Source organism: Ptychodera flava, chromosome 22, assembly GCF_041260155.1.
Source record: "Ptychodera flava strain L36383 chromosome 22, AS_Pfla_20210202, whole genome shotgun sequence".
NCBI lineage: Eukaryota > Metazoa > Hemichordata > Enteropneusta > Ptychoderidae > Ptychodera > Ptychodera flava.
The window spans coordinates 10663775-10688833 of NC_091949.1; the positions used below are offsets into that span (position 1 = coordinate 10663775).

Genomic DNA, 25059 nt, shown 5'->3' on the forward strand with positions numbered 1-25059 from the left:
CAGAAATATGCAAATTTTTGTTCTGTTGCAGTCATGGACAGTTGAATGGGGTTTTATTATAAGTGCCTACGTGGACAGAACTCATAAAGAATACGGAATCTACGGCTGATGTTGGATTTTGACTGACAAATACATTTTGATGTTTTAACATTTGCAAACTTATTTTAATAGACATGTGATTCTCCGAAGATACTTTGGCAGCATAGCCGTTTTATACCTCTGGAGAATGTCTGTATGCTTGTGACGTCAGTTCCTGTAACACATTCCGACCTGGTTTGTGCCGCTAAGGTAATGACAGGGTGGCCTATGGGACAGACATTCTGACTTTCAGTATTTGGTGTTGTTATTATTGCAATTTTGAAAGAGAATTGACTCCTTGAATAAAGTTTGAACGAAAGTTGAAGTATGTCAGTTCAATGCGCATAATAACAAATTGTCGTTTGATAGCATTGTCTATTAGAGAGAAGTGAATAAGGATACTTCCCCACACTTCGTTTGAAATGGGTGCTCATCACTTGGTGTTTGAGCATCAAGGCTGGAACTTTGATTTAAGGGGAGGGTGGCCGGGACAGATAGGTAGGTATAGGGCGGGATATATATATATATATATATATATATATATATATATATATATATATATATATATATATATATATATATATATATATATATATATATATATATATATATAATATATATACGGCAATAATTGATAACAAGTCGAAAACAGGACGTAGGCGTTACTCAGAGTTTCACGTTACATGTGTTCTCTGTAGCGATCATCAGACGAATGACCTTATAAATATATATCTTATATATATATATATATATAATATATATATATATATATATATATTAATATGATATGATATATACATAAATATATATATATATATATATATATATATATATATATATATATATATATATATATATATATATATATATATATATATATATATATATATATATATATATATATATATAAGTAAATGAGGCATAAGGACTACAGACAAAACCTACGAAAGCAACACATACACTGATACACAGAAGAAGATGTATGCATAGTGGCCAACACACAGACAGTCACACCAGAACAAATTGTCGTTGGATAGCACTGTCTATTGCTTACAGTTCCGGATTTCGGTCTTAAAGTTACTCACTATAAAAACTTCTGACCTTTCGATTTCACCCCAGACAAATGGTTCATTCTACGTGAGGTTAAGCAGTCTCTGGCCATTGTGACAACGCTTGGTTCGTACACAGATGCTGGCTCAACCGGGTTACATGTGGCGATTTCATGTACAGCGGCCATACCATTACATTCATCTATTTATCTTTCAACATTACAAAATGTAAGTAGTGATTTGTCGAAGTTTACCGTTTCATCGCCAGTTTCATCGCCATGGTTTGGCCCAAACCCATTCTCATGAATAGTAAGTTTGGATCAGTTTATAGGGAACAGGGAGAAAAAGTTAATAAGACGGAATACGAGGTGTAAGTTCATTGCTTTGGGTCACCAGGATGGTACGAAAAGCTGTCAAAGGGCGTATGTATAGCTGTAATGCAAATATAAATGCGACACAAACTTAGGATGTTAATGAGATGTACCATAGACCCTAGATTCTGTGGATGTACAAAATTCGGATTTGATGGTGGCAACTGACTCTCACCGAGGTATTGTTGTTAGACTACAAACTACGGCTACAAAATGCTGTGTGGCGAAATATGGCCAAGTGCTGAAGACGACTGTGTTTACTATCGCTATGTTCATTCCTAGGGCGTAGTCTTCTCTTACAGGCATTGTACACTTATCTTATGACTATTTCGAAAATCTTGTGAGCTAAGCATCACTGATATCATGCCAACTCGTTCTTGAGTGTTCGTCAGACTAAGTAGCGTGTTGCCTAGCCATTGCAATGTAGGGAAATTTTGAACTGGGGTAAACCGCTCATATTCAAAGCCGCGTGTCCGTTCTTCGGAGTAGTATAACGATGTCAGAAACTGGAAAATGCACATCGTTCTCGAAAATAATAAAAACAGTGCATAGCGCATGGACGCAGGGTTGTGAGGTGCCCAGTGCTGAATTCCATCAGTAGCATATTGTTGAGATGTGTTTTTGTCAAAGACAGAAGTGGAAGTAAAATGCACTATATCAAAATCAAGGTCTTCGCTTTATCGACAGTATCGAGCAGCATTCAGACTGCAAATCAGACCAGTCTTCATTTCGAAAAATTTTGTTTTGCATGTCAGTCTCTAAACGAGACGTTCACTGTTCTATCGTTGGTGGCGCTATACAGATCGCAAGTCTTTCGAAGTTGGACGACCTGTTTACAAGTAACCCTGTCTTAAAAAGTACAAGTATGATACAATGTTGTTTACGTCGAATATTTGTAAAACTTTGGTGTTTTAATCACTGCTTTTTATAGAAACAAATATAGTATTTTACAGAAATGATGAAATATTATTTTATTAAGGCCAATAAAAATGGCGGAAGGGGACGGGAGGGGTAACATGCCTTCGAAAATTAGGCTTGGTAGGTCGGATGGCATTTTTTTATCTTTTTGTTGTCCGAGACTCATAAAATAGGGTAAAGTTTAGAGAATTTCCTCGAAATCGTTTGAAAATGCGAAAAAATTCTAAGATCGGTGGATTCTAGGGTCGGTAGGGTTACCGGAAACATTTTTATTTGGCATAATGTTAACTGAGATAACAAAACTTTCAATGATGTCATAATGCTATATATAAATAGATTTACAGTCATTAGAAATAGGCCATATATTATTCTTTCCGGACAAGAATGGACATTTCGTAAGAGAACATCAATATGTATCAGCGATAGTTCCCGTTGTTCAATCTATCGTTTTTCATTTGTGATGTTGCAATAATTTCTGTATGAGTTAGCTTGAAGAGAAGAAATAACACCATCAGCAAACGCAACATAGAAATAATACAGACTTCAGAAAAATCATCGAAGTAGCTTCATTTAAAAAAAAAAATTACGTCTTATCATTTCTTCACTCGCTCTTGAAATCTACTGCTGCTCATACATTCCAGGACAGGAAGACGTTAGGGGCAAAGTCTCCGCCAACCAATCAGCTAAGAGAACATAACAGAGGTTCCTGTCGACGTCTTTCGGCAGATGTGATGGCAAGCGAGTACAACTGCCTAGGAAGGTTAATTTGAATGTGACCTCCTGAGCAGATGAATCAGTTGGTCTGGCGTATTCCAATTCGATGCACAAGTTTCTACATATCTGCTGAAAGGCGTCGGCGACAACAATTGTTCTCCTCGCTGATTGGTTGGCGGAGGTACGACACCCGACGCAAATTAATTTTCGAGTGCATGAATAACAACAAACGATCATAACATACTCTTTCAGAATGTAAACTCATGTCTATCCTATTTGTTGGCTCTATTTTGTGCGGCCCCAGTAGCCTGCAAGTAACGCGAAGGGAAGTATCTCGGACGAAGTTTTTATTCTTGACATTGCATGGAAAAAGAGATGTTCTTAGACATGTTCTTAGACATCATAAATGTAGAAGTATAATGATATTTGTTTTACTTTTTTGTCGCGTTTACCAGCCAATGGCCCATTATTACGGCGTAATACATGACTACAAGGATGTGCATTGAAACGTCAACTATGACTTGTCCGTTGGGGGCGCTGTATGTTAACGTTGTTTCAGTGGCTAGCTTGGTATTTTGACGCATGTAGCTCGCATTTCACCTAACAAGCCCTTCCCATTTACCTATTTCAGTCCGTGGACCAAAGGTCCAACGCGACGGACTAATGCCATGGCTTTTCGCATAAAGTATGGCGTCTGATGTGTGCCGTCAGCTGTAGACGGAGACGTCTCAAAAACCTTTCAGTAACTTTGTGTGATGGGTACTAAAATATCTCTTGAAGATTTATTCATTGAATTATTTTAAAATAACTTTCTAAGGATGTTCGTCGCAATTTATATTTTAACTTGGCCTCAGTATCTCTCATTTGACCTCTGTAATGATTGTTATGTGTGTTCCTCGAGTTAAAGTGGAGTCAGAAATTTTCACTTTGTGGTAACCATTTTTAATTGATTTTTATACACACTTTTACTAAATTACTAGCGCAGTTAGGCAAAAAGCAACAATTGACATGTACGTACATGCATTATGGCTAAGTTAGGTGAAAAGTGTGTTCACTGAGGTAAATACTCTTACCGGATCTACGGAAAAGTATATGTACAGTGTGCATATTAAAACTAAACCTACTGATATTATTGGTTTTAACTATTGGCCAAAATTTGATTTTCAGTGTAACGGACAAAACATATGTTTAAGAGTATTTCCCAGCAGAAGGTCAGGTTTAATATGTGCCAATGAGACAGTACAATATCTTAAGTTTTTTTGCACCCATTTTTATTTTGTGCGTATCTGATTCTATAGGAAAGGCCTAGCGATTTGGTTCCTAGTAGCCATGTACCACAAATAGGCCATAATTTGTTATAGATTTTAGGGCTGACCTTTGACCAATTTTCACATAACAGTATGTTTAAATATGTCTGAACCATATTACCTTTGTATTAGTATATAGTAAACAACTTCAGTCTTAGATTATGACATGGAAAGTCCAACGAACTTCTGTGACCCTTGGCCCCATGTTATCTCATGGACACTCCACTTCTTTGAAACAAGTAACAATAATAATCTATCAGTTGCCATCGCAGTGAATGTTCGAGACACATAAAATAGATAGCTCATTCATTTCCACTGCTTCCATTTTCTAACCAAGGCTTAGGCATCGAGGTATAGGCACTCACATCAAGTTATTCACAGGTTCTACCGGATATACTAATATCGAGGTATGATACTTCTGTTTTCAGATTCTCGAAACATTGGTCACCTTCTCCACCCTGTGTGTTGGATAGTCTCCTTTGTAGGGATCTTCAGTCTGTTAGCCTCCTTCTTTCACTACACCATGGACGTGGCCGTCAGTATGGCCTTGGCACCGTTGTGTTTCACCCTCCACGAACTCTTGGTGGAAAATCCGTCTTTGCGCGGGAAGTATGCCGTCTTTCGTCTGTTCTTCCCGCTGATGAACTACCTGGAGGCCGACCGCGATCATTTCAATTGCGTCATTTACAATGAGTACGACTGGGCTACAGTAAGATCAACTATAATTCAGTACATCAGCTATCCATGCGGTAAGTTAAAACTGTGACGAGACTGATTCAAGGAACAAGAGCATCGCCATGGTCTACTACGAACCAAAGACCTTCTGCCTGTGTTCCTAAGAAAATGGAGTCAGCCGAGTGTTTTGTGTTACATACGGTTCAGCAGGTGACATCAATCTCACAAAATTGGGAGAAGAAAGAAACGTTTATTTTGTGAGTTTCAGATTTATAATTTTTTTCTTAAAAACATTCCTCAAAAATCGAGGGATAATATCAGAAAAGATTTACCTTTAGCAGCTCCATCCTTTGAACAAACGACTATCTGACGCTTCAAGTGCCTCCGACTTCCTAATTTTTTAAAGGATTTCAATTGACATTAATGGCAAATATTTTATATTGAATAGACATTTTCCGATTGTCAGAGTCTGTATTCACAATGACAGCTATTTTTGAGGTATCAACAACTTTTTTATCCTGCCATTGCCGACCTTCTCTTTGGCACACACGACCAGATAATCGCTGTAATTGCAAGTGTTCATCCTTGGAAATCTACGGGTAGGATGAAAACCAAATATTACCACTATGATACATACAATGGATCTTGGGAGGGGTGGGTAGGATGCTGACATGCAAAGATTTTCGCCCCCACCTTTTCCAGAAATCGACGTGTGCATCCGTCAGATTCTATTTTGTCCTCCCTTTCCCGAAATCAACTGCTCCATCCCTCAGAGATTTGCAGTATCAAAGATCCACCGCTAGGCCGAATGGTACTGTCCGGTAAATTACAATTCATTAATGTATGTTAGAATTCGATTTACTATAAAGTCAATAAGCTTATTCAGGATGGTCATCGATCTTTTATATGGTTGTCACAAACTTATAACTGGATGTCACAAACTTCTATCTTGATGTAATATTTCATGTTTATATCCGCAATTATATCAGCGTCCCTTCTCCAAAACGTCAATGGACGGCACACTGGATTAATGTGTTTGTAAATTTATTGTTTTCTACAAGGTATTAAAATGAGAGGGAAAAGAAATCTGTAGCATTATCGCTAACAATGTAAGTTCAATTCCATATACGTATTTTGCTACGTAAACGGCTGAGATAAGTGGTACTTTTAATGATAATTGATTGGCTAAATGGTTTTTACAATGATTAATATCAAATGTAAACAAAAGAATCTATTTTTCTTTGTTTGTACCTTCTTAAAAGCAGTGAATCGTTTCAAGACACTTGTATTGTACTTTTAAAGCATGTTTTACAGTTTTAATACACGCTTCATAAACATTTCCACGAAACAAATAAATATATAATGTTGTGTCATTTTAAAAGATAAAACTAATTGTCACTTCTGAACACAGAAAACGTATTCAAAAACGAAATTTTATTGTTTATATATATAGCGGTGTGTTTCTTACAGTGACAGTACAAGCGAAATTTTTATATTTCATGTCTCTGATACCATGTTTTGGTATCGATTTAAATTACTTTTCTAAAAACTTTACACTTCTTGCCTTGTGATACCGATTTGAGGTATATCTGATCACATTTACGAATTTACAGCGATAGATAGTTGATGTATGCAATGATATTTGCTCAATCGTAGATATGATATCACGTGTTCAGGCCTGATGCAAACAGAGCATGGCAGTATAAATATGCAGGTTCGTCAAATAAACAAACTGTGCAAAATGTGCAAAAAGGTCCTTGAGATCAAAATTAATCACTGTACACGATGGTGAATTAACGTTTGTGAGGGACATTCCGCAATCCTAGTAAAAAAGGCGTACCCCCTGCAAGGCAATGTTCAGTTCAGATGAGGAAAGTTATATACATGTTGAGAGGTGTTCGAAAATGATTGCAGTCACTGTACAAAATGTTCACATATGACAAAAATGGAAGGACATTATCTGTCTAAATCGTTTGCTAGACCAGACGCCCCGTTAATTGCTTGCATATGTCTGTTTTATAAGCTTTCATTTTTGGATGCTCAGGCGTACTGGCTCGCCAAGCGGGTTTCCCGACCACACTATAATCTACGCCATAAAGTTTTCTGAAGTTTATTCCTCAAATTTACCCTGTTAAGACATTTATTTTGTAAGCCCTTTGGACTTTGAGCAAGTCCTACTATTTTCAGATTCTCTCACAAAGATTATTTGACCAATCGATTTATCAAGCCGACGTGACCACGGCATATTACTTGCATTTCCCTATGTATTAAACCATATACACGAACCTCTTAGACAAAGTACTTGAGAATAACTTTTAGGGATATCATAGGGTAAGCAATGTACGTAGATGTTTTGTTCAGAGTTTATATTAGGTAAAGTGTGCTAACAGTCAGTTTCCATACTGTTAAAAGCCAAGATGTAATGGCGTGTTAATCACGAAAATTGATTCACTGTATTTCGCTTACTCTATGTGTGTTTTAAACTTTTTTCTCCAATTTATGTGTTTTCCTTCATTATTTACAAGATTATGTTTTTTTGCCCGCTTGCGATTTCCATGGTATTTGTGCCGTTATGAAAAATTTGAAAAATTTCTTTGTCGATTTCTCGTTTCGAAGTGAGACACGCACATTTATCGGTTTAACAATTGTCTATTTGTCCAACAGATTCTAACTTCTTCCCTCCCATGTACTTTCCCTTAAAGGGAGGGGTCATCCCCTCTGCGGCTGCGCGACCTTCTTGTTGATAAACATTGCCTGTTCACATCGATTGGCGATGAATGTCGAGCAAATGTGAACTAATTTAGCATTTGATGCATGTTCATAGTTCACCAGTTTTGTAGCTTTCCAATCACTGCAAGACTTTGCCAAATAACTTTGGTTGCATCCCTTCGTTTACATGAAGCTGCTTCGGCCGTCGTCACCAGTTTCGGCACAGCCGCCATTTTTAAAATTTGGGATATGCACAAAGGATGTTGGGATATGTTGTTCATAGCAATAGACCCGTCGTATGGGTCCCATACTCACAGCCACAGACGGTACGACCCCTGCCTCCCTTTCAGGCCTAACTTTCTGGTAACTTACCAGAGCTACATACATATAGATATTTAGGTCTGAAAGGCCTAAAAGCTCCTTACAAAATTTGGTAACCTGTTTTGGTGTTTCGTTGGTATTGTTTTCCTTACGCACTGATAAACTAGGCGGTTTTCGAACTGCTATTGACCGAGGCTGAACACAAAGATGAAATGTGAGCAAGCGTTGTTTTCATGCAGTAAAGTGTTGCATTTCGCAACAATATTTGAACTTCAAAGTTGTTTTTTTATCTGTATGATGCATGGTCATTGAGATATAACGGTGACTGTACCTTATCTTCCAACATCGAAATTTTGAGCGACAAAATTGTTCTCAGTATAGGCGCCGGTTTAGCAATTTTGCACAGAAGTCGGCAGTTTCATGTTAAGGAAAACTATTTTGAACTCAGTGTACGGTCACAATAGACACAGAAGGCAGAAAGAGACATATTTGTATCTACTAGAAAAGGATTTATCAACTAAAGCCTTAATATACATGTTACTGTTCACTATATTTCTATTTTATCATTTCCAGACAAATATTATATTAGTGTACTTATGAACAGATAAGTGTCTATCTGGTACTGTATTAAATTCCGTGACGGACTGCCCACTGTGTCTGTTATGCGTTGTAAAATAATATAGGGCCTATATATATATATATATATATATATATATATATATATATATATATATATATATATATATATATATATATATATATATATATATATACTTGTGTGCAAAATTGGTAAACCGGCGCATACTGAGAACAATGTTGCTGCTTAGAATTTCGATGTGGACGATGTGGTACAATGGCCGTTATATCTCGATGGCCATATATATAATTATGTGTATGTGTGTATTAAATTCCGTGACGGACTGCCGTATTATATATATATATATATATATATATAATATATATATATAAAATTATGTGTATATATATGAGTGTGTATGCTTTTTGTGTATGAGTAGACTGGATAATTCACTTTCATTTTCGCTGAGAGAGGTGGTCGGCCCGACTTTTCTTTATCCTACGTTCATTGCTCGACGAGACAAACAGTCAATGAGCCATTTACTGACATTTACTACATGTTGGTAATTCGAAACTAGAACACGATTGGAACTAATTTGGGATAATTTGATGGTGAAGTAATGTCTGTTTAATCTGAAAATGTAAGCTCATCTGCTTTTCTTTTTAAGTTATACACTTGTTTTATGAGTAATTTGTAATATTGCAACATTCAACTATAGGGCACATAACATTTATGAGAAATTTGAAAATATGAATATCGAATTATCCTAAATTTGTTCCAATCGTGTTCTAGCGGTTTCTCTGGTTTGCTGCTCAATAGCTCTTTTACCGGTTCCATGATGCAGTGCGCGCTAGGGTATACAAAATGTACATTCGTTACTCATAAAAGTTTTTAACCGTATAGACCTTTTCCCGGTTATCCCACAATGCAATAGCGCTGATCGCAAATGACGTCATTTTTCTCTCATTAATATGCATAAATAAATATTTGTCAGCAAAATCCGCATAAATGACGAAAACAAAACCGGCTAGTGTTACAATGAATACTAAAATTCACTTATTCGTATGAATTTATGGCGCAGACTACAAGCTGCAAAAGGAGCCGCGCATGCAACAAAAAGTTTTGTCCGAATTTATGTCCGATGTCGCGCGCGTTCAGCTTTAATTAGTAACAAACTGAAATCTCGATCAACGCTATTCAGTGGCTATATGCTTGATTTTTGCGAAGGTCAACCGAGCGGAATTATGCTCTGGTTCGCGAGAATAACACCGTATGTACACTCAAAAAACAACGAAAATATACTTATTCGTGTTGTACAACGGATTGTTAGAGAATGACACAGATTTGAATGTCTAATAATGGCAATGCCCTGTGTGTTTTCTTACCATCAGCGACGAAAATATAGGTGAGGGTGTAATCTGCCATAGAGTTCTATGAGTAACGTACCCTGCGTGTACCCTACGGTTAAAAAGTTCTATGCGTAACGTACGCTTTGTATACCCTGGCTCGCACTGCATCATGGAACCTGGTAAAGAACTATTTGGTAAATATGCCGAGTATGTTACTCATAGAACACTATCGTTGGTTAAACCCTGACCTACATTTTCATCGCCGATGGATGAAATTTGTACGAGAAATTTTTTGGCAATGCAAGGCTGTGTCATTCTTGTATAAGCTTAACAATCCGTTGTCAAGCACAAAATCAGTATGATTTTGTTTTGAGTGTGTATACTGTGTTTGACACAGCCACAAGCAGTGCATTATGGAATAACCGGGAAAAGGTATATTAGCGAGGATGTCATAGGCACTGATCGCGTCTTGAAGTGAATTAAGCCTTGATTTCGAACGGTGTTTCAGTTCCTCCTGATATCAGAAAGCAAACGAAAATCAACAACGTGTAAAATGAGGTGAATATGAGCCATCGACTCAAAACAACAACAGTAGTATGCTTTTAGTTTTGAAAGTCTCTCGTATGTATACAATTTCAGTTTCAAATTCGCGTGATTTTTTAAAGTCCATGTAAAATGTTTGACCTGCGTTACATTCTTTCATTCAGTCTGTTATATTCTTGCTCAAAATGGTATGTAGTCATCTCAAGTCTGTCAAGAGGAACACAAATTGGAGAAATACTCACAAATTATGCAATCATAACGAGGCCATACAAAAAAATACGTTTTTTCGGTATCATGCCTCCGAAAATTAATCTTGGTAGTCGGAGGAACATCTTTTTTTTAAATTTTTTACTTAATACTATAAAACATAGAGAATTTACTCGATGTTTTAGATGCGAAAAAATGTCTAGGGCCAGCGGTTTTTTCTTGGGTTTGTCGGTTGACCGGAAGCACACATTTTCTATAAGCTTATTTGGCCTGATCGTTGTGGAGTAAAATATCATTAACAATCGACCTCCACTGATAAAATTGTGTCTAAACCCTTTTACCACCATGTCATGATATAGTAGTCAGACTTCGCTAAAAAGATGTTGGGATTGGGGCAACATTTGACGGTGATCGATCACCGGCATGCAAGCTCAGTGCAACTTTGTATCTGATGGGCACAAGAACTGACTGAAGTGACGCTCTTGAAATATATATGTTTTCATAGTATATCTGTATCAAACTATAATCATTGACAAATCTCTGACAATGATCGATGAACGGGAGGTAGCTATTGTCACGTGGTCGACTCCAAAGGTCGTCCTAGAACAGAAGTGGATAGAGATCCTCTGTGTATGTCATGGTGACGCCAGCGTTTTATAGCGACAGAGACGAACTTCTCACAACAGTAACGTGAAGTTCTGTCGATTTCCGACTCTGTCGTATTATTTTACGTCACACTATACTCAAAACGTCGCCCCCTCTGTAGCAACTTTCGAATCGGGCATATCATTTACAACATAGCTGCCTATTACACGAAGTCTGTTTAGACGCCGCCCGGCGATCGTATCCTCTTCGTTGCCTACGTCACACACGTATCAGATATGACTACATACCATCCATGTCACACATGAAGGAACCATGGCTGTGGGTGCACGCTAGTGTTGCTTCAATATTTTGACACGCAGACCGTTGCTGTTGGCCAATAAAAAGGACCATCCAATGTAAGTGATCGATTTGTTTGCTTTGAAATTACAGTGACACAGGGCATTTTTCTTCGACCGTCAAATATTATCCATCACATCGATAGATCCAACATAGCATTGAACTGATGTGCGGAATTGTTCAGATGTGGCGATCGATGTGACTCACTTTACCGGAAATGTTCGCCATATAAGTTCATCAATTTTGAATTACATGGAAGTTTGAACCAATTTAAATACGTGTTCCTATTTATTCTTCGAAAGATTCAGAATTGGAATTTTCAAAGACTTCAAATGTGTCGTGTATTTTGATTTGCAGTTGTCGCACCCGTACAAAGGACAGTGCAGTGGGGGTCATCAGTCTTGTAACTAAGCAATGCGATAACATATCAACAGGGCTGGTAAAGAGGTAAGTTCACACGGAACATGACTAAACAAACTGCACCTTCCTGACTGACCTCGCTCGCTGATACAGAATACGTCATACGGCGGGAGAAGCTGTTATCAGTGTTATGCCTCAAAACTTGAAATCGTGTCCATGATGTTCGGTCAATACACCAAACAGCTTGTGACTTTTGACAGAATGGCATGTAACATCGTTGAAAACTCGAGGCATCGTGATCAATGATTAGCACATTTTAATTGCGTACACTGCTGCCGAAGAGATTGACACACGCAAGGCTACCATGCTCTACATAGTATATGACGGCTGTAGTATTATCATCGAAAAGTTCAAGAAACTTTATCAGCTCTAGAACGCTCAATGTGCACAGTCCGACTAGGACATTGAGTTCAGAGTCACCCGATAGTCACATGTATTTGAGATCATTTTTAATGGGTCAGTTCAAACTTTACCGGGCCATTAATGCTGCAGTACAAATCACAAACAGCAGCAAATTTCCAAACAGTTAAAAGCATTGTAACGAAATCAAGGAGTCAAGTATTTGTAAATTTGATGTTATTTTAGTAACTAAAGGTGTATCGTCACCAAAAGCTTGTCCAAGGCATGTAGCTATAGCCTAACCGCCTGGGTCGTAACAGTCAGAACAGAGCGTTTTATAAATGCAGCGAGTTCTGCATGCGTCGTACTGTATAGGAAGTTCACATTCGTTATTCTTGAGTGGTGCTATAAATCCCACTGAAGGCAACGCTGACCTAAAAAGGCAATCTCTTATGTTTCATCGCCCAGATAGTCCCTCGCGGACTCAGTTGAATGTGACGAATCTCCCCAACGTATTCTATGATTAAAAACATTGAACTTCGCATAAACGAACGGCCAGTATTTGATTTGAAGCTAAAATGGTGGTAATTTTCAAATCAGATAGATACGGTTAGATAATACAGATAAATAAATTATAGATAAATACATGCATAGATACGTTCGCCCCAACCATTCATCTACACATGTATATGCATGCATACATACTGAAAACATAGACATACATAAAAGACAGAGACGAAGGTAAGGTCATAAAAACCTAATTAAAGTCCCATTTAGGGGTTGGCTACAACACGACACGACGACTTGTCTTTGAATGGATTATTGATGGTTCGAAATAACAAATAAATTTAGAAAAGTTCAAAATTTTAAAATACAATGCCTATATGTTGTACTTAAATTTAATAAAATACAATTAAATCTTCCCGAGATAATGGTATTTCTGTTCAAGGCATTTTTATGTTGCAGAGCTATTTGTTTGTCAATTTATTTCAATTAGGTTTCTTTTTTAAATCGATATACGAAGACTGTTGCATTGAAATGGACAATGATGATTAAAGTTTCATTATGCCCAACTAGACATAGATACACTGGTTACATTGTCGTCCGTACCTTATACATTGTACCTCTTGCATCCTTAAGGGGACAAGGTCGGCCATTTTTCATGAATTTTGTATGATACAAGATACTACTTATATTGTTTGACATGTTGAAAGATACTGAATGAATGGGTAACCATGCATATATTCGACCCCGGTTTTACACACGACACATGAAACCATCGCTAGGATTAATTAATAGTCCTGACCATTAAGTTCATTTTCACGACTGTTTCACTGATCGTGTCTAAAACCGGGGTCGAATATATATATTCACCCATTCATTCAGTATCTTTCAACATGTCAAGCAATACAAGTAGTATCTTGCATCAAACAAAATTCATGAAAAGTGGCCGACTTTGTCCCTGTAAGTTTACTTGCACCACATATCAGCATATGCTGTAACTATTTTGTCTGGGCTTTAGACCAGTAGCTGGGTTGTACATGGGCGAGTGCTATTAATCACGATTCTGACTGAACAGGCCTGGCCACAGATCAAATGTTGTAAATGTTAGCTATCTCTCTGTCAACATTTACAGAATTCAGCTCTATTTGTTGTTATTAACAGTCGAAATAATAACCTTAGTACTAAAATAATGACCCGTGTTTCAACCCCTTCCCTCCGTAATCACGGTACAGTGAGTCATATAGCGTTAGTACCTGAATGAACCTTTCGTGCACTTGCCATGAGCGCCAACCACAGTTGCCTGTTTTCTAAAATTCCGCTCTGTATCTACATGCCCCAAGGACGTGTGTGTGTGTGTGTGTGTGTGTGTGTGTGTGTGTGTGTGTGTCTGTGTGTGTGTACGCCTGTTCTTCTCATGCGTATATACACACATATATCTATTGGGCGCGTAGGCGCAGAGCGGAATTTTCGAAAACAGGCAACTGTGGTGCGAAACCTGAGGTTGGCGCTGCTCATGGCGGGCCGTCGTTTGAGATGGGGGTCATACCTTGGGCAGAGGGCAGATCTCGAGATGACCCCACCTCTAACCATCCCCGTAATGCTGCCTCCCATCATTTTTTACATCCATGCTCCATGGAGTGGAGGCATGCGGTCCTATTAACAGCTACTTTTGTGCATATACTGATCTCGATCACAGGTATTTGTCCATTTAAATCGTAGTCATCGCAACAAGAATTAACTTTACACCGAGACAGGGCGTTGTTTTCAGCAGCGGGATGTCAATAGCTTATATATTTTGCACAATGAAAACGATGTTTTATATATTTATCAACAAAGTGTTACGTCATCGCATTTAAATTACAATATATTATAGATGATTCGACATATAGAATGACGGAATATCTTTGTGTTAGAACTGTCGACATGCTGTCTTCCATATAAACGTGTTACCAGACCCTCGTGTATTTCAGCAGAGATTTTCTTTTATTTCAGTAAACCCTGTGAGGTTTGCCTCACATCACTGTCCCCCAATGCACTAAAGAAACTGAAGATTTTGAACAGGCTGCAGGCTTACGCTATACTCGTCGACTACAAATAAGGCGACTCTAACTGGCATACAGCGGCTTTCAATGAATTTGAATATTATTTAAAAGGAATTGTATTTGAAACAAGGCAGATGCCATCGCTGCGCTTCATGACATGTTTCTGACTTTCCGCTAATTGCTGATTCACGACAGATACTCCTTGAAACCTTCCAGAAAAAAAACCAAACAAAAAAAAACATATGCGACGCTGAAAGGCAATTCAATCACATGAAAATCGTAAATGTTTCGCTGCAGTAACATGTTTGGCCTTGACAGGGTGATGAGGTTCTGTAAGTAATTTGTATAGGAAATTCTAAACATCTTGGTCGATGTGTGTATTTATTCATTTATAGTAAGAAACAACGAGCTATGGCCAAAATTACAGTTCCTGGACCAGTAAAAGATACGAATACAAGGTCACTATTTTTGTTGCTCATGAGAGAGTGCGAATGAAGGCCGAATAATTTGGACTGGACAATATGCAGGGTGTTTTCCACTGACAGTTTTTCTTCAATTGTCACTGAGAAAAAGGGTGCTTTTCTTTATGTGCAATACGTTTGAAAAGACGCAACCATGATTCATGCACGTTTCTTTAGATCGATAACAGATTCTCAACTGAAGGACCGGGTATTGTTCATCGCTCATTGCATAAGACTAGCGCCCGAAAAACGTTATATTTGCATGGAGGAGCTTCACTGACCACGGTATCTTTGGAAGTGTGCTTGAAATCAGTGGACGAGAAAGAATACAAATTAAACGGTCATTGTTGAATCTTTCACAGGTCAAGCGGTTGTGACGTAATCAAAAGGGCGTAGTTTGAAGTGTCGGTTGACCAGACAGCTCACAGTCAACTAGCCGAACGAAGCATTCGCAGGCTATACGGGCAGCGAGGAACCCCATATACGGAGGAAAGCCGAGAGGCGGCCGTCTCAAAAGAAACCATTAACTCATACGGAAGTGAAGTACCAAGCTAATCTCGGGCGAAGTCTCTCTTCAGAGTTGAACATGACCAACAGTTGTAATTCTGAAGGTCGGCCGCGTAAGGAGGAAACTGTTTCTCTGATAACGATGGAATCAGAAGACAACGAGAGTACGTTTTCCAAGGATGATTATAGCGTTCATATGGATGGATCTACAGCAGCAAGCCGACCTGGATTTGAAACAGAGCCGTGGAAAACCTTTGCCAGCTTTATTTACTTTCTTTTTGCCGTATTCGTAACCACTTTCATTGAATCCATCGTCCATGACCGTTTACCAGACCCCGAGAAATACCCGCCACTGCCTGATATCATTCTGGACAACGTTCCGCTGAGTCCGCTGGCCGGAACGGCATCAGAAGTGATTTTGGTTATTCTTGGCGCAACCCTCGTTATTGTTTCTGTTTTACACAAACACAGGTAAGGATAACTCACTGTGGATGACTGTGTAAATGGTCATTGAGTGGGAATTTTTCCACTGGCTTCCCAGTCAATTGTTATGTGACGTCAAGTTGTACATCTTACAGTATGCTTTTCACCGCAACATTATCTCATGTAATCATCGCAAATGCTACGACCGTTTGCTTTACCGGTAAACATGGAGTTGCTGGTGTTCTTTGTAGTCAAAAGCAAAGGGGGGCTGTGATAGGTTCATGGTTCATTGTAAACTCAACGTTGAAACATGAGTCATCACACCGCCACCACTTTGATTACGTAAGCATGGCAACACTTTTTGTTTGTCATAGTGATAGGTAATATTGACCAGGGACTAACCTGTGACGTCAGACACAGTACTCATGAGTGGTACACAGTACCACTCATGTGGTTGGTCCCATATTTGCCGTCCCTTTCAAAACACTATAATATCACAGTCCTTCCACATTAAAGATGTTACAAGTATTAAATTATCTTCGTAGGCCTGCAAAGGAAGCAGGTCAAACGGTGCTCCTGGGTTTTCTGTGTTTCGCCATGTTACGATTTAATTACCCCCGCCTCTCTTTCATTTACATACAAGCGTCACGCGTCACCTAACGCACAGTCAGGGAGGGAGGATGAATTCGCAAATGATGTGAAAATAACTGTCAAGGCTGAATTCCACCATTACTACTTTTGCTGATAGATAAGTCTGAACATATCAAAGACAGTATTTATTTTCTGTATAAAGGTCGAAATATTTAATATTCAGTATCTTGGGAGCCATAAAATGTGTCACGTTCCAGTAGAGTGTTCTGTTGACCTTGTTTACGGTTCAAATGGTTGGGGCACGTCTTTTTACGTCCATGGTGTTATAGAGGGAACAATTTGACTGTATTCCATGGGGCACCAGCGTTACAATGGAGAGGCTTAGCCCACAGGACAAACGTTGCTTGACCTGAGATCGACCATTACTAGTATGACACGACAGGCGCATGACTCAATAATAAAGCAGAATATGGTTTTAAATGAAAACATATTCGCTGAAACACTGAGCAATCTCAGATTTGCATTTAATTTTATTTCTTATGATAACGGCGATGTCACAGATCTCAAAACGTATTAAAGAGTCAAACGCTGGAGACAATGAATTGCGAGTTGGCTTTCAACATTTTTCCCGCGGAGCTCCGGTTCTGGAGTTGACCTATGACCTCGCAGCAATAAGAGGCCAGTGGCATCACATGGTATTGCAGGCGCTATTCGTCTAGGAGCTATGATAAGTAAATGCACGTACAGGTCTTATCCGTGTCGTGTGTGTGCCTTTTACTTTAATCTCGCTATCTCAGTATAGTATTTCAAAGAAAACTCCATATCTGTTAACTGCCCTCCCTAGTCCCCAACGGGGAGGGGGGTCTTATCGTCCTGACCAAGTATTTCGTGTCGGTGATTGGTAGAACAAATTAATGAAGGGGATTAGAGAGGGAAATGAACAGACATGGACGGTTTTCTTTGAAATGCGAGTACTTGTACTACCTATAGTATATTGAGATAGCGAGGTTAAAGGCATATCGATCCTTGTGACGCGTTGAATAAATGATATCCAAGAATATCACGAAGTCTCTACTTGAAGTTAAAAGCTGAAAAGTTGCATTTTTATCAGTCATATGATACACAGCCTTTAGTTGCCGTAGCCTAGGCCTCAAATATTATCAGAAACTACACTATGATAACGCCGGAGAACTGCCAATATTGCCATTGTATCACGTCAACCTGTCATGTCAATGTGTAAAATGTTAGGGTGACATCAGCAATTCTCGTTCCTTGAAAAAAACAGGATATTGCAGCGGATAAATATAAACTGTTTGGTATCACAGTTGAGATAGATAACAGCTGAATATCAGAATTTGTGATTAAATTGATCAAGATGACGCAAAGCGTATGTTTTACTTCTATTTGTCGTGCGAATTGATACTGCGCTTTGATACTGTGTCAACGTCATCACGTGCGACATGCCTTTACCGATTTAACCTCAACAATATTCTAGGGCAACTATTGTATCTCCTAGCAAATAGGATTATGTAGGCCTAATCAGCACGAGGGTGTGACATCAAATTCCATTTCCACCGGCGCAGATGAACACACTGCCTCTCGGCCTTCGTGTAACGCATATTTTTGTCAGGGCGACTGAACAATTCTGGCATTTTCGAATGCCTGTATAAAGGTCAAAGCGTAGAATCTAGGTGCTCCGGGTACGCGGCACCATGTCAAATAATGATATTTTATGAGAATAATATTTCAAAATCATTTGACATTGAATAATGTGACTTGATTTCTTTGGCTTTGTCAGTTCCCATTTGTATTTGTCCTACTCGATCTTACCGAAGCTACAGGCTCTGACAATAGCTCACGTGATCACTGCATACCTCACCTACTCAATAAAAACACGACACGGAGTTTGCATAAATGTGTTCCTTAAATTATGCTAATTAAGATATTATAGCCAAAGTGCTCGAAAGGAATGAAATAAACGATCTATCGTTTTATTTTATCGCTTTTTTTGCAAGCACCGACAAAAGTATCGTAAAAATGCACTCATTATGTCATCTGTCTCTTCCCGTTGTCGATCAACCAATGTGTATGATTTTTTTCGGATTTTGGTTGACCTCCATTGACACTCGCTGTAAATGTAGTATCCAGGCTGTCCGCGCTTATTACGCTGCGCCTCACACTTGTCGTCGTCATTTCGACATCGTCACCGTCATCTCGCGTATATAAACGTAAGGAATGGACGGGCGACAAAAGAAGCTGACAGGTATACTATTTCGCCGAATGTCACGAACAAACAGTAAAACTATCAAAAGATATAGCCGCCATATTATCATTATGGTGTCAATAAATGTATTATCGTCTATCCTGAAATCTTACTTACTCTATTTCTAACCTATCGACCCTAAGATTTTTTTTCCAGTATATTAAAATCTAGGGAAATTTGGACTTTAAACTAAGTTCGGCGCTGTACATTTGGTCGTACAGACCTTGGAAATATAATAAAAAATACGAAACTTTTATACATCTGAGTTTACAAATCGGACTTTTCGACAGGGCATGTCCAAGAGACATTCTTTTGTGTTTTTCCCATGTAGCATTAAGAGGACGACGATCCGATTTCGAACTGTAAACCTCGACGTTTTGCAAAAAAAGCGGAACAGGTTTTTGACGTTTGTGACGTCACACTAGTTCGCATCGTACTATATTTTTAGCGACGTAATCTCAGCTATCAAAGGGTTGGGATCTCTTTCGATAGCGATGTATTGTTCGGTTACGGGTTTGAAAAAAATTCCGAGCAGCTGTTATAATAACAAAAATTGTGAACACTAAGAAATGAATATAAAATGAAAACGTCAAAGACAAATTGTGTGAATGATGTTGGTATTATCATTCAACATGCATGTAATAACTAAAGACAAACAGAAACTTAAATTGAATTTTTTGTTCACTTTCACACAGAATGATTATAATTAGGCGATTTCTGTGCATGGTTGGCACCCTCTATCTGTTGCGAGATGTGACAATCGGTGTGACGTCACTGCCAGAGTGTGGCCAGGGGATACCATGTACACATGAGGTAAGAATGAAACAAATTTTCTTGCGCATCAAACTTGGCCCCGGGCCATGACAACTTCAAGTTCACGGTTGCTCCATTCCGAGCAAAGGCTCAGATCAGTATCATCCAAACGTAGAGCTATTATTCTATGTACTCACTAACCTAGTATAACCAAAGTGAATTAACTAGCCCTTCTGCAGCTTCTACTGAGCCTTTAGACTACAAACACTCCGACAAATCAGATTTATGCCATATCTACGGCCCTTCGTCGCGAGATTTCGCCGACCGCTTCTTTGTCATTTGTCTTTTCAGCATGAATATACGGTTCAAGAGAGATTGAAGCTAGCCTTCATGACTTTTGTTAAGCTGGGTCTTACCTCGACCGGTGGTCGACTTTGTGGTGCATATATCTTCAGTGGCCATGCCATGATGATGACAAATATGGCTTTCTTTATTACAGAATGTAAGTATATTCAAGTAATTACGGCGCGCACACACATAATGTATATATATATATATATATATATATATATATATATATATATATATATATATATATATATATATATATATATATATATATATATATATATATATATACATGCATGCATGCAACAAAAAGGAATCCTCAACTACTTCTCCAACTACGAAAATTGTTTGGCTCTGTTAAAATTTACATAAGGTAATTGGGTTGCCGCTGCAACGAACCAAGCCTCAATATTTTTAGATGGAAATTATGCGTAGCTTATTAGTTCGGGCAACTTAAGATAAATTAGTAAATTAATGGGGTAATTTGTTTGCAAAACTGTCCTACTACTAAACCGTCGACACAATGATGACGTCAGTTCCGATTAATTCTTTTTTTTATGCCTCTTGCATCAGGAGCTCTCAAATTATTTATGACTTCTAATCAAATTTTGATAACAAGTCAGTTACACTGCAATGACAAAATTCAAGTGTAAAATTCTAACGCCCCATATCAATCCCTCTTTTCAGATACTCCCAAGAAGCTTTACGCACTGCAGGTACTTTCGTGGGTGTTATGTTTTTCCGGCATGATATGTGTCCTGGCCTCGCATGGGCATTACACAGTTGACGTGGTTCTCGGTTTCTACATCACCTACAGTGTGTTTGTCCACTACCATTCCTTTGCCAGCAGTCGATCCATCCGGAAACGCTTCAAGTGGACCAAAATGTGGTTTCCAATGTTACACTTTTTGGAGTCAAACGCGTATGGTTTTGTCCCCAATGAGTTTGAATGGCCGTTCCCGCGACCACACAGAATTGTACAACTCTTCTGACTTCAATGGCGCAGAACGACAAATGAATAATCGATTCCAAAGCGAAGATTTTGACACTGTGTGGCAGTTGGCTCATGCACGGTCCTTGGAGGGACCGCAGGTCAAGTTTACAACTAAAATTTCCGCCTGAATGCTGGCGTATTCAACGCTGAATTTCATGCACTACCTTCAATTTTACCTTTGAAATATTGCGACTTCGCTCCAGTAGTTTACATGTTCATGGAACCTTCAAGACCGTGAGGCGGTTACCATGACACCATCACATGGAGTCTAGCCGACGCGAACATTCTCACCCACAACGGTTTCTAGCGATGTCATTAGTTGGAAGAGTCTTGTAACTCTATGACAATTCAAACAACAAAATACACGGCTTCTATATTCAAGACTGGGTCACATCATAGACCCTAGGCTAGAGAAGCGTTTTCTCTACAGTCTGCTACATGTAACCCTTTGAGTGTTCTGATTTTTCCCGCCAAAGTTTTAGTTCAACATTTTACCAATTTTTATGATTTTTTCTGTCAGTTTTTGATAATTTTGGTACAATTGAACATCACTTTTCATTTGCTACAGTTTTTGATCAAAATTTTGGGGAAAAATATGACAAAAGTGACTGTGATATTTTATGAAGACAACAAACACTGACTTTGGCACTCGAAGGGTAAGTCAGTTACATTAAGAGGCTTTTGTTGTCCTGATTTCACGCTTTACCCGCCAACACAACATCAAATAGTTGAGATGTTACCATTTACTTGAACTCATTATATAAAAATGGATCAATTTTTGTCAGTGAATATTGTCGAACATAGACCGTAGAAATGTCTATGGTCGAACTGTAAACTCTTTTTTAAGCTCTACGAGTAATTTCTTTACCGTGTCGGCTTATATTCTTCACAGTATGAAAATGGTGGAGCAGTTTTCTTCATGCCAAGATTTTGTTTGACTAGATTAGCACAGTGCGCGTCGTAGAAGATTCGTAAATATGCGAGTGTACCTCAGGGTCATTGGGGAATGGAAATATATCTCTCTAATGAACACCTTGACAGGCATCTCATCCGAACAGACCCCTAGTATTTTGATATTTTTCCTGCAGCACAGATTGGACCATGGGGATAAAAATCGGACAACTCATGGGGACAGCTTCGAGTTTATTGCTATGAAACGTGCTATAAATACTCTCCACACTTTTGATTGCAAAATCACCGTCAAAATGAATTTGAGGGCGAGCAAAACTTCTTTTGATGTCACTGATTTGCAGACCGATATGAAGACTCTAAATGAGGTCTAATCTAGTTTTCACTTCGACATGACCGTGTGCTATTTCGTAGTAAATAATATTGAGCATAACTCTTTCATACAGTTATTTTGATTTTAGGAATATAGATATTTTTTTTGTGGATTTATAACGAGAGCATTTTACAAAGTGTAGATTTAAATGATGTTAATGTAAAGCAGTATAATTTGTATTAGTCGGGGTTCAATTAAGTGCTTACGTTCAAATCAGTTCTCAATTTACTTGTTTTGGTAAAAAAAGTTGCACATAGGTTACACTGGCGGTTTTGCGTGGAAGTGGTCCCCCATAAGTCCAGACTTGCGAAAGTACAATCAACATAACTGAAATATAAGTCGAAAGAAAGATTACAAGCAGACAAGAATTGCTACATTAAAATACCACGTATCATCTCGGCACAAGATTGTCACTCCGTTCGGGCACGACTTGCTTTGACGGCTGATGGTGGCCGTCTGCATTTTCAGGATTATTTAATAAGTTTATATGACAACTCAATCAGATATAACCAAGTCTACACAACTTGAAAAGTTATGATTTATATTGGTATGCTAAAAGATTGCGTGTTTCTCGTACCATTTCTCCAGTACACAAGGATAGGCGGTCGAACTTATTAACTACATCATTGGTATTGATTTCGTTTCCTTTGCACTCTTTGTAGCTCTTGAAAAGTCAAAATAAGGTATAATTACCCGTTTGTACTTGTACTCGAAATATAGTCAAGAAAACCTTCAAAGGAATATTACAAGAAACAAAATTATTTCATATGTTGATAAGTAACGAGTCGATCACAAAGTCTAGAACTAGTCTTTCTTCAGGATATATGAATCACAATGTTCTTTCTGTAAATCAGCGATTTTTCCCGGCAATATTGCTTAGTTTTTTGCCTTCAAATATTATCGACATTCATTTCACGGTACTAGGTCAAACGCACATATTTGTGTGTTTTCGGTTGCCTGAACTACCCTCTTAATGCAATTCAATAGGTTATATACATTAGGTAAAAAAAAAATTACACATCATTTCAATGATCCGACGCGATCTAAATTTAGTAACGTCAAAATCAAAAGGCGTCGGCTGACTAACGTTCGAAAAGAGAAATCACCTTTTTTTCAAAAAATGGTAACAAAAATTAGCGCACAGAAGTGATTCTGGAATGTTTTCGTAAAGAGCAAACGAACTTTCTACATAAATGCCTAGAAGATTTTTACCGGAAAACACACATCTCTGCTGTAGTTTGACCAAGGCCTACATGTGAGAATTTGTAGACACATCCTTATCAGTAGGATCAATGTAATTTTATCCTCATCAATGTACTTTTAAAATCAGCATCATATCTGTTGCTTCCTGTCAAATATGAAATTTTACTTTCATTTCACTGAGAGAACACTAAGCATGTACTCCGAAGCCTACTAGATGTTTTGCCGTCAAAATCCGTCAACCTTCAGTGGCCTTTCCAGTCACGTGATTTCTATGTTATCCTTCGGATGCTTTTGTAAAGTTGCTATCAGTTCACATAGAATGTTTTACATCAGCAGGACGTTTTCGTGTCAGAGTTTTATGATTACTATCTTTTCTGAGAGACTAGGTCGCCATTAAGATTAGCATACCTTCATTTTTGAGTGTATATGTCCACACGGCTTTGAGAAAATAGGCTGATGACGTCAATCTTGAAGATTCGCTGTCTCTTATGTAGGCAGATACGATCCGATGAGAGGTAGTGATGATGGCCAGGTAGGAGCAAGTTAGTACAAAGACATTGTGGTAACCTTATGTATGGAGATGGCGAAACCACAATTAAATACAGGGAAGCAAACAATAACCTACATTACTATAACTACCTGAGTTTATGAATTACTCCTCCATTGCAAGTGTAGCGAGATCTAAGAGCGACCGATGAGGACAAGAACGTATTTCTTGGTTTTTCAAACGTCTAATAAATATGTTTTTCTGTCAAAACGGTGTATGTACTTTTTATAGAGAATTATACTTAGGGACCGGTTAGTTTTTACGGCAGGAGAGGGGGGGGGGCAAGTTCATGTCATTGGCTTTCAAAAGTAGATAGACCCCCTTCATCCGGGACCAAAAAATGGTGACCCCTTTCACAGGCGAAAAAATATGACCCTCAAGAAAATATTAATCGACTATGAACAGAATACTAAAAACCTAGAAATAAATCATGAACTACCTTTACATATTAACCATAATACTGCTTCAGTTTTTGTATGTTAAAGCATGCAGATATACTTTCTATTGAAGCAACACACATTGCAGATCGACAATGTCATAATACCATTATCGCCCTTGCATTGAAAATAAATCATTTATAAAGTTGCGATGTGAAAAAAATACAATCTGAAAAAGTGAAATG

General features: G+C 38.3%; 1 protein-coding gene and 1 long non-coding RNA gene across 4 annotated transcripts in view; both read left to right on the forward strand.

Moving 5' to 3' along the window:
- LOC139122666 (uncharacterized) overlaps nt 1–8419 on the forward strand; it is a 28417-nt gene extending 19998 nt beyond the window's left edge. The window contains exons 4-6 of the long non-coding RNA XR_011549513.1: nt 172–288; nt 1198–1355; nt 4866–8419. This is a non-coding gene — a long non-coding RNA (uncharacterized lncRNA). The remainder of the gene's footprint in view (nt 1–171; nt 289–1197; nt 1356–4865) is intronic.
- Nucleotides 8420–11272: 2853 nt separating this feature from the next.
- On the forward strand, nt 11273–24647 carry LOC139122659 (sphingomyelin synthase-related protein 1-like). Of its 3 annotated transcripts, XM_070688259.1 has the most exons (6): nt 11273–11819; nt 12118–12207; nt 15889–16504; nt 20006–20123; nt 20415–20565; nt 21099–24647. In XM_070688259.1, exons 3-6 carry the CDS (start codon nt 16113–16115, stop codon nt 21401–21403), a joined length of 966 nt encoding a protein of 321 aa, XP_070544360.1. In that variant the 5' UTR covers nt 11273–11819; nt 12118–12207; nt 15889–16112; the 3' UTR covers nt 21404–24647. The 3 variants fall into 3 exon arrangements, with proteins under 3 accessions (XP_070544360.1, XP_070544359.1, XP_070544358.1); XM_070688258.1 differs by lacking the exons at nt 11273–11819; nt 12118–12207 and adding an exon at nt 12534–12636; XM_070688257.1 differs by lacking the exons at nt 11273–11819; nt 12118–12207 and having other exon boundaries at nt 15835–16504.
- The last annotated feature ends 412 nt before the right edge of the window (nt 24648–25059 follow it).

Excerpts from the sequence above, each read along its gene's own strand:
- LOC139122659 (XM_070688259.1), top strand. The coding sequence starts at position 16,113 with ATGACCAACAGTTGTAATTCTGAAGGTCGGCCGCGTAAGGAGGAAACT. Across the intron at positions 20,124-20,414 it reads GGATACCATGTACACATGAG|CATGAATATACGGTTCAAGA; the intron begins GTAAGAATGAAA and ends TTGTCTTTTCAG. Across the intron at positions 20,566-21,098 it reads GGCTTTCTTTATTACAGAAT|ATACTCCCAAGAAGCTTTAC; the intron begins GTAAGTATATTC and ends CCCTCTTTTCAG.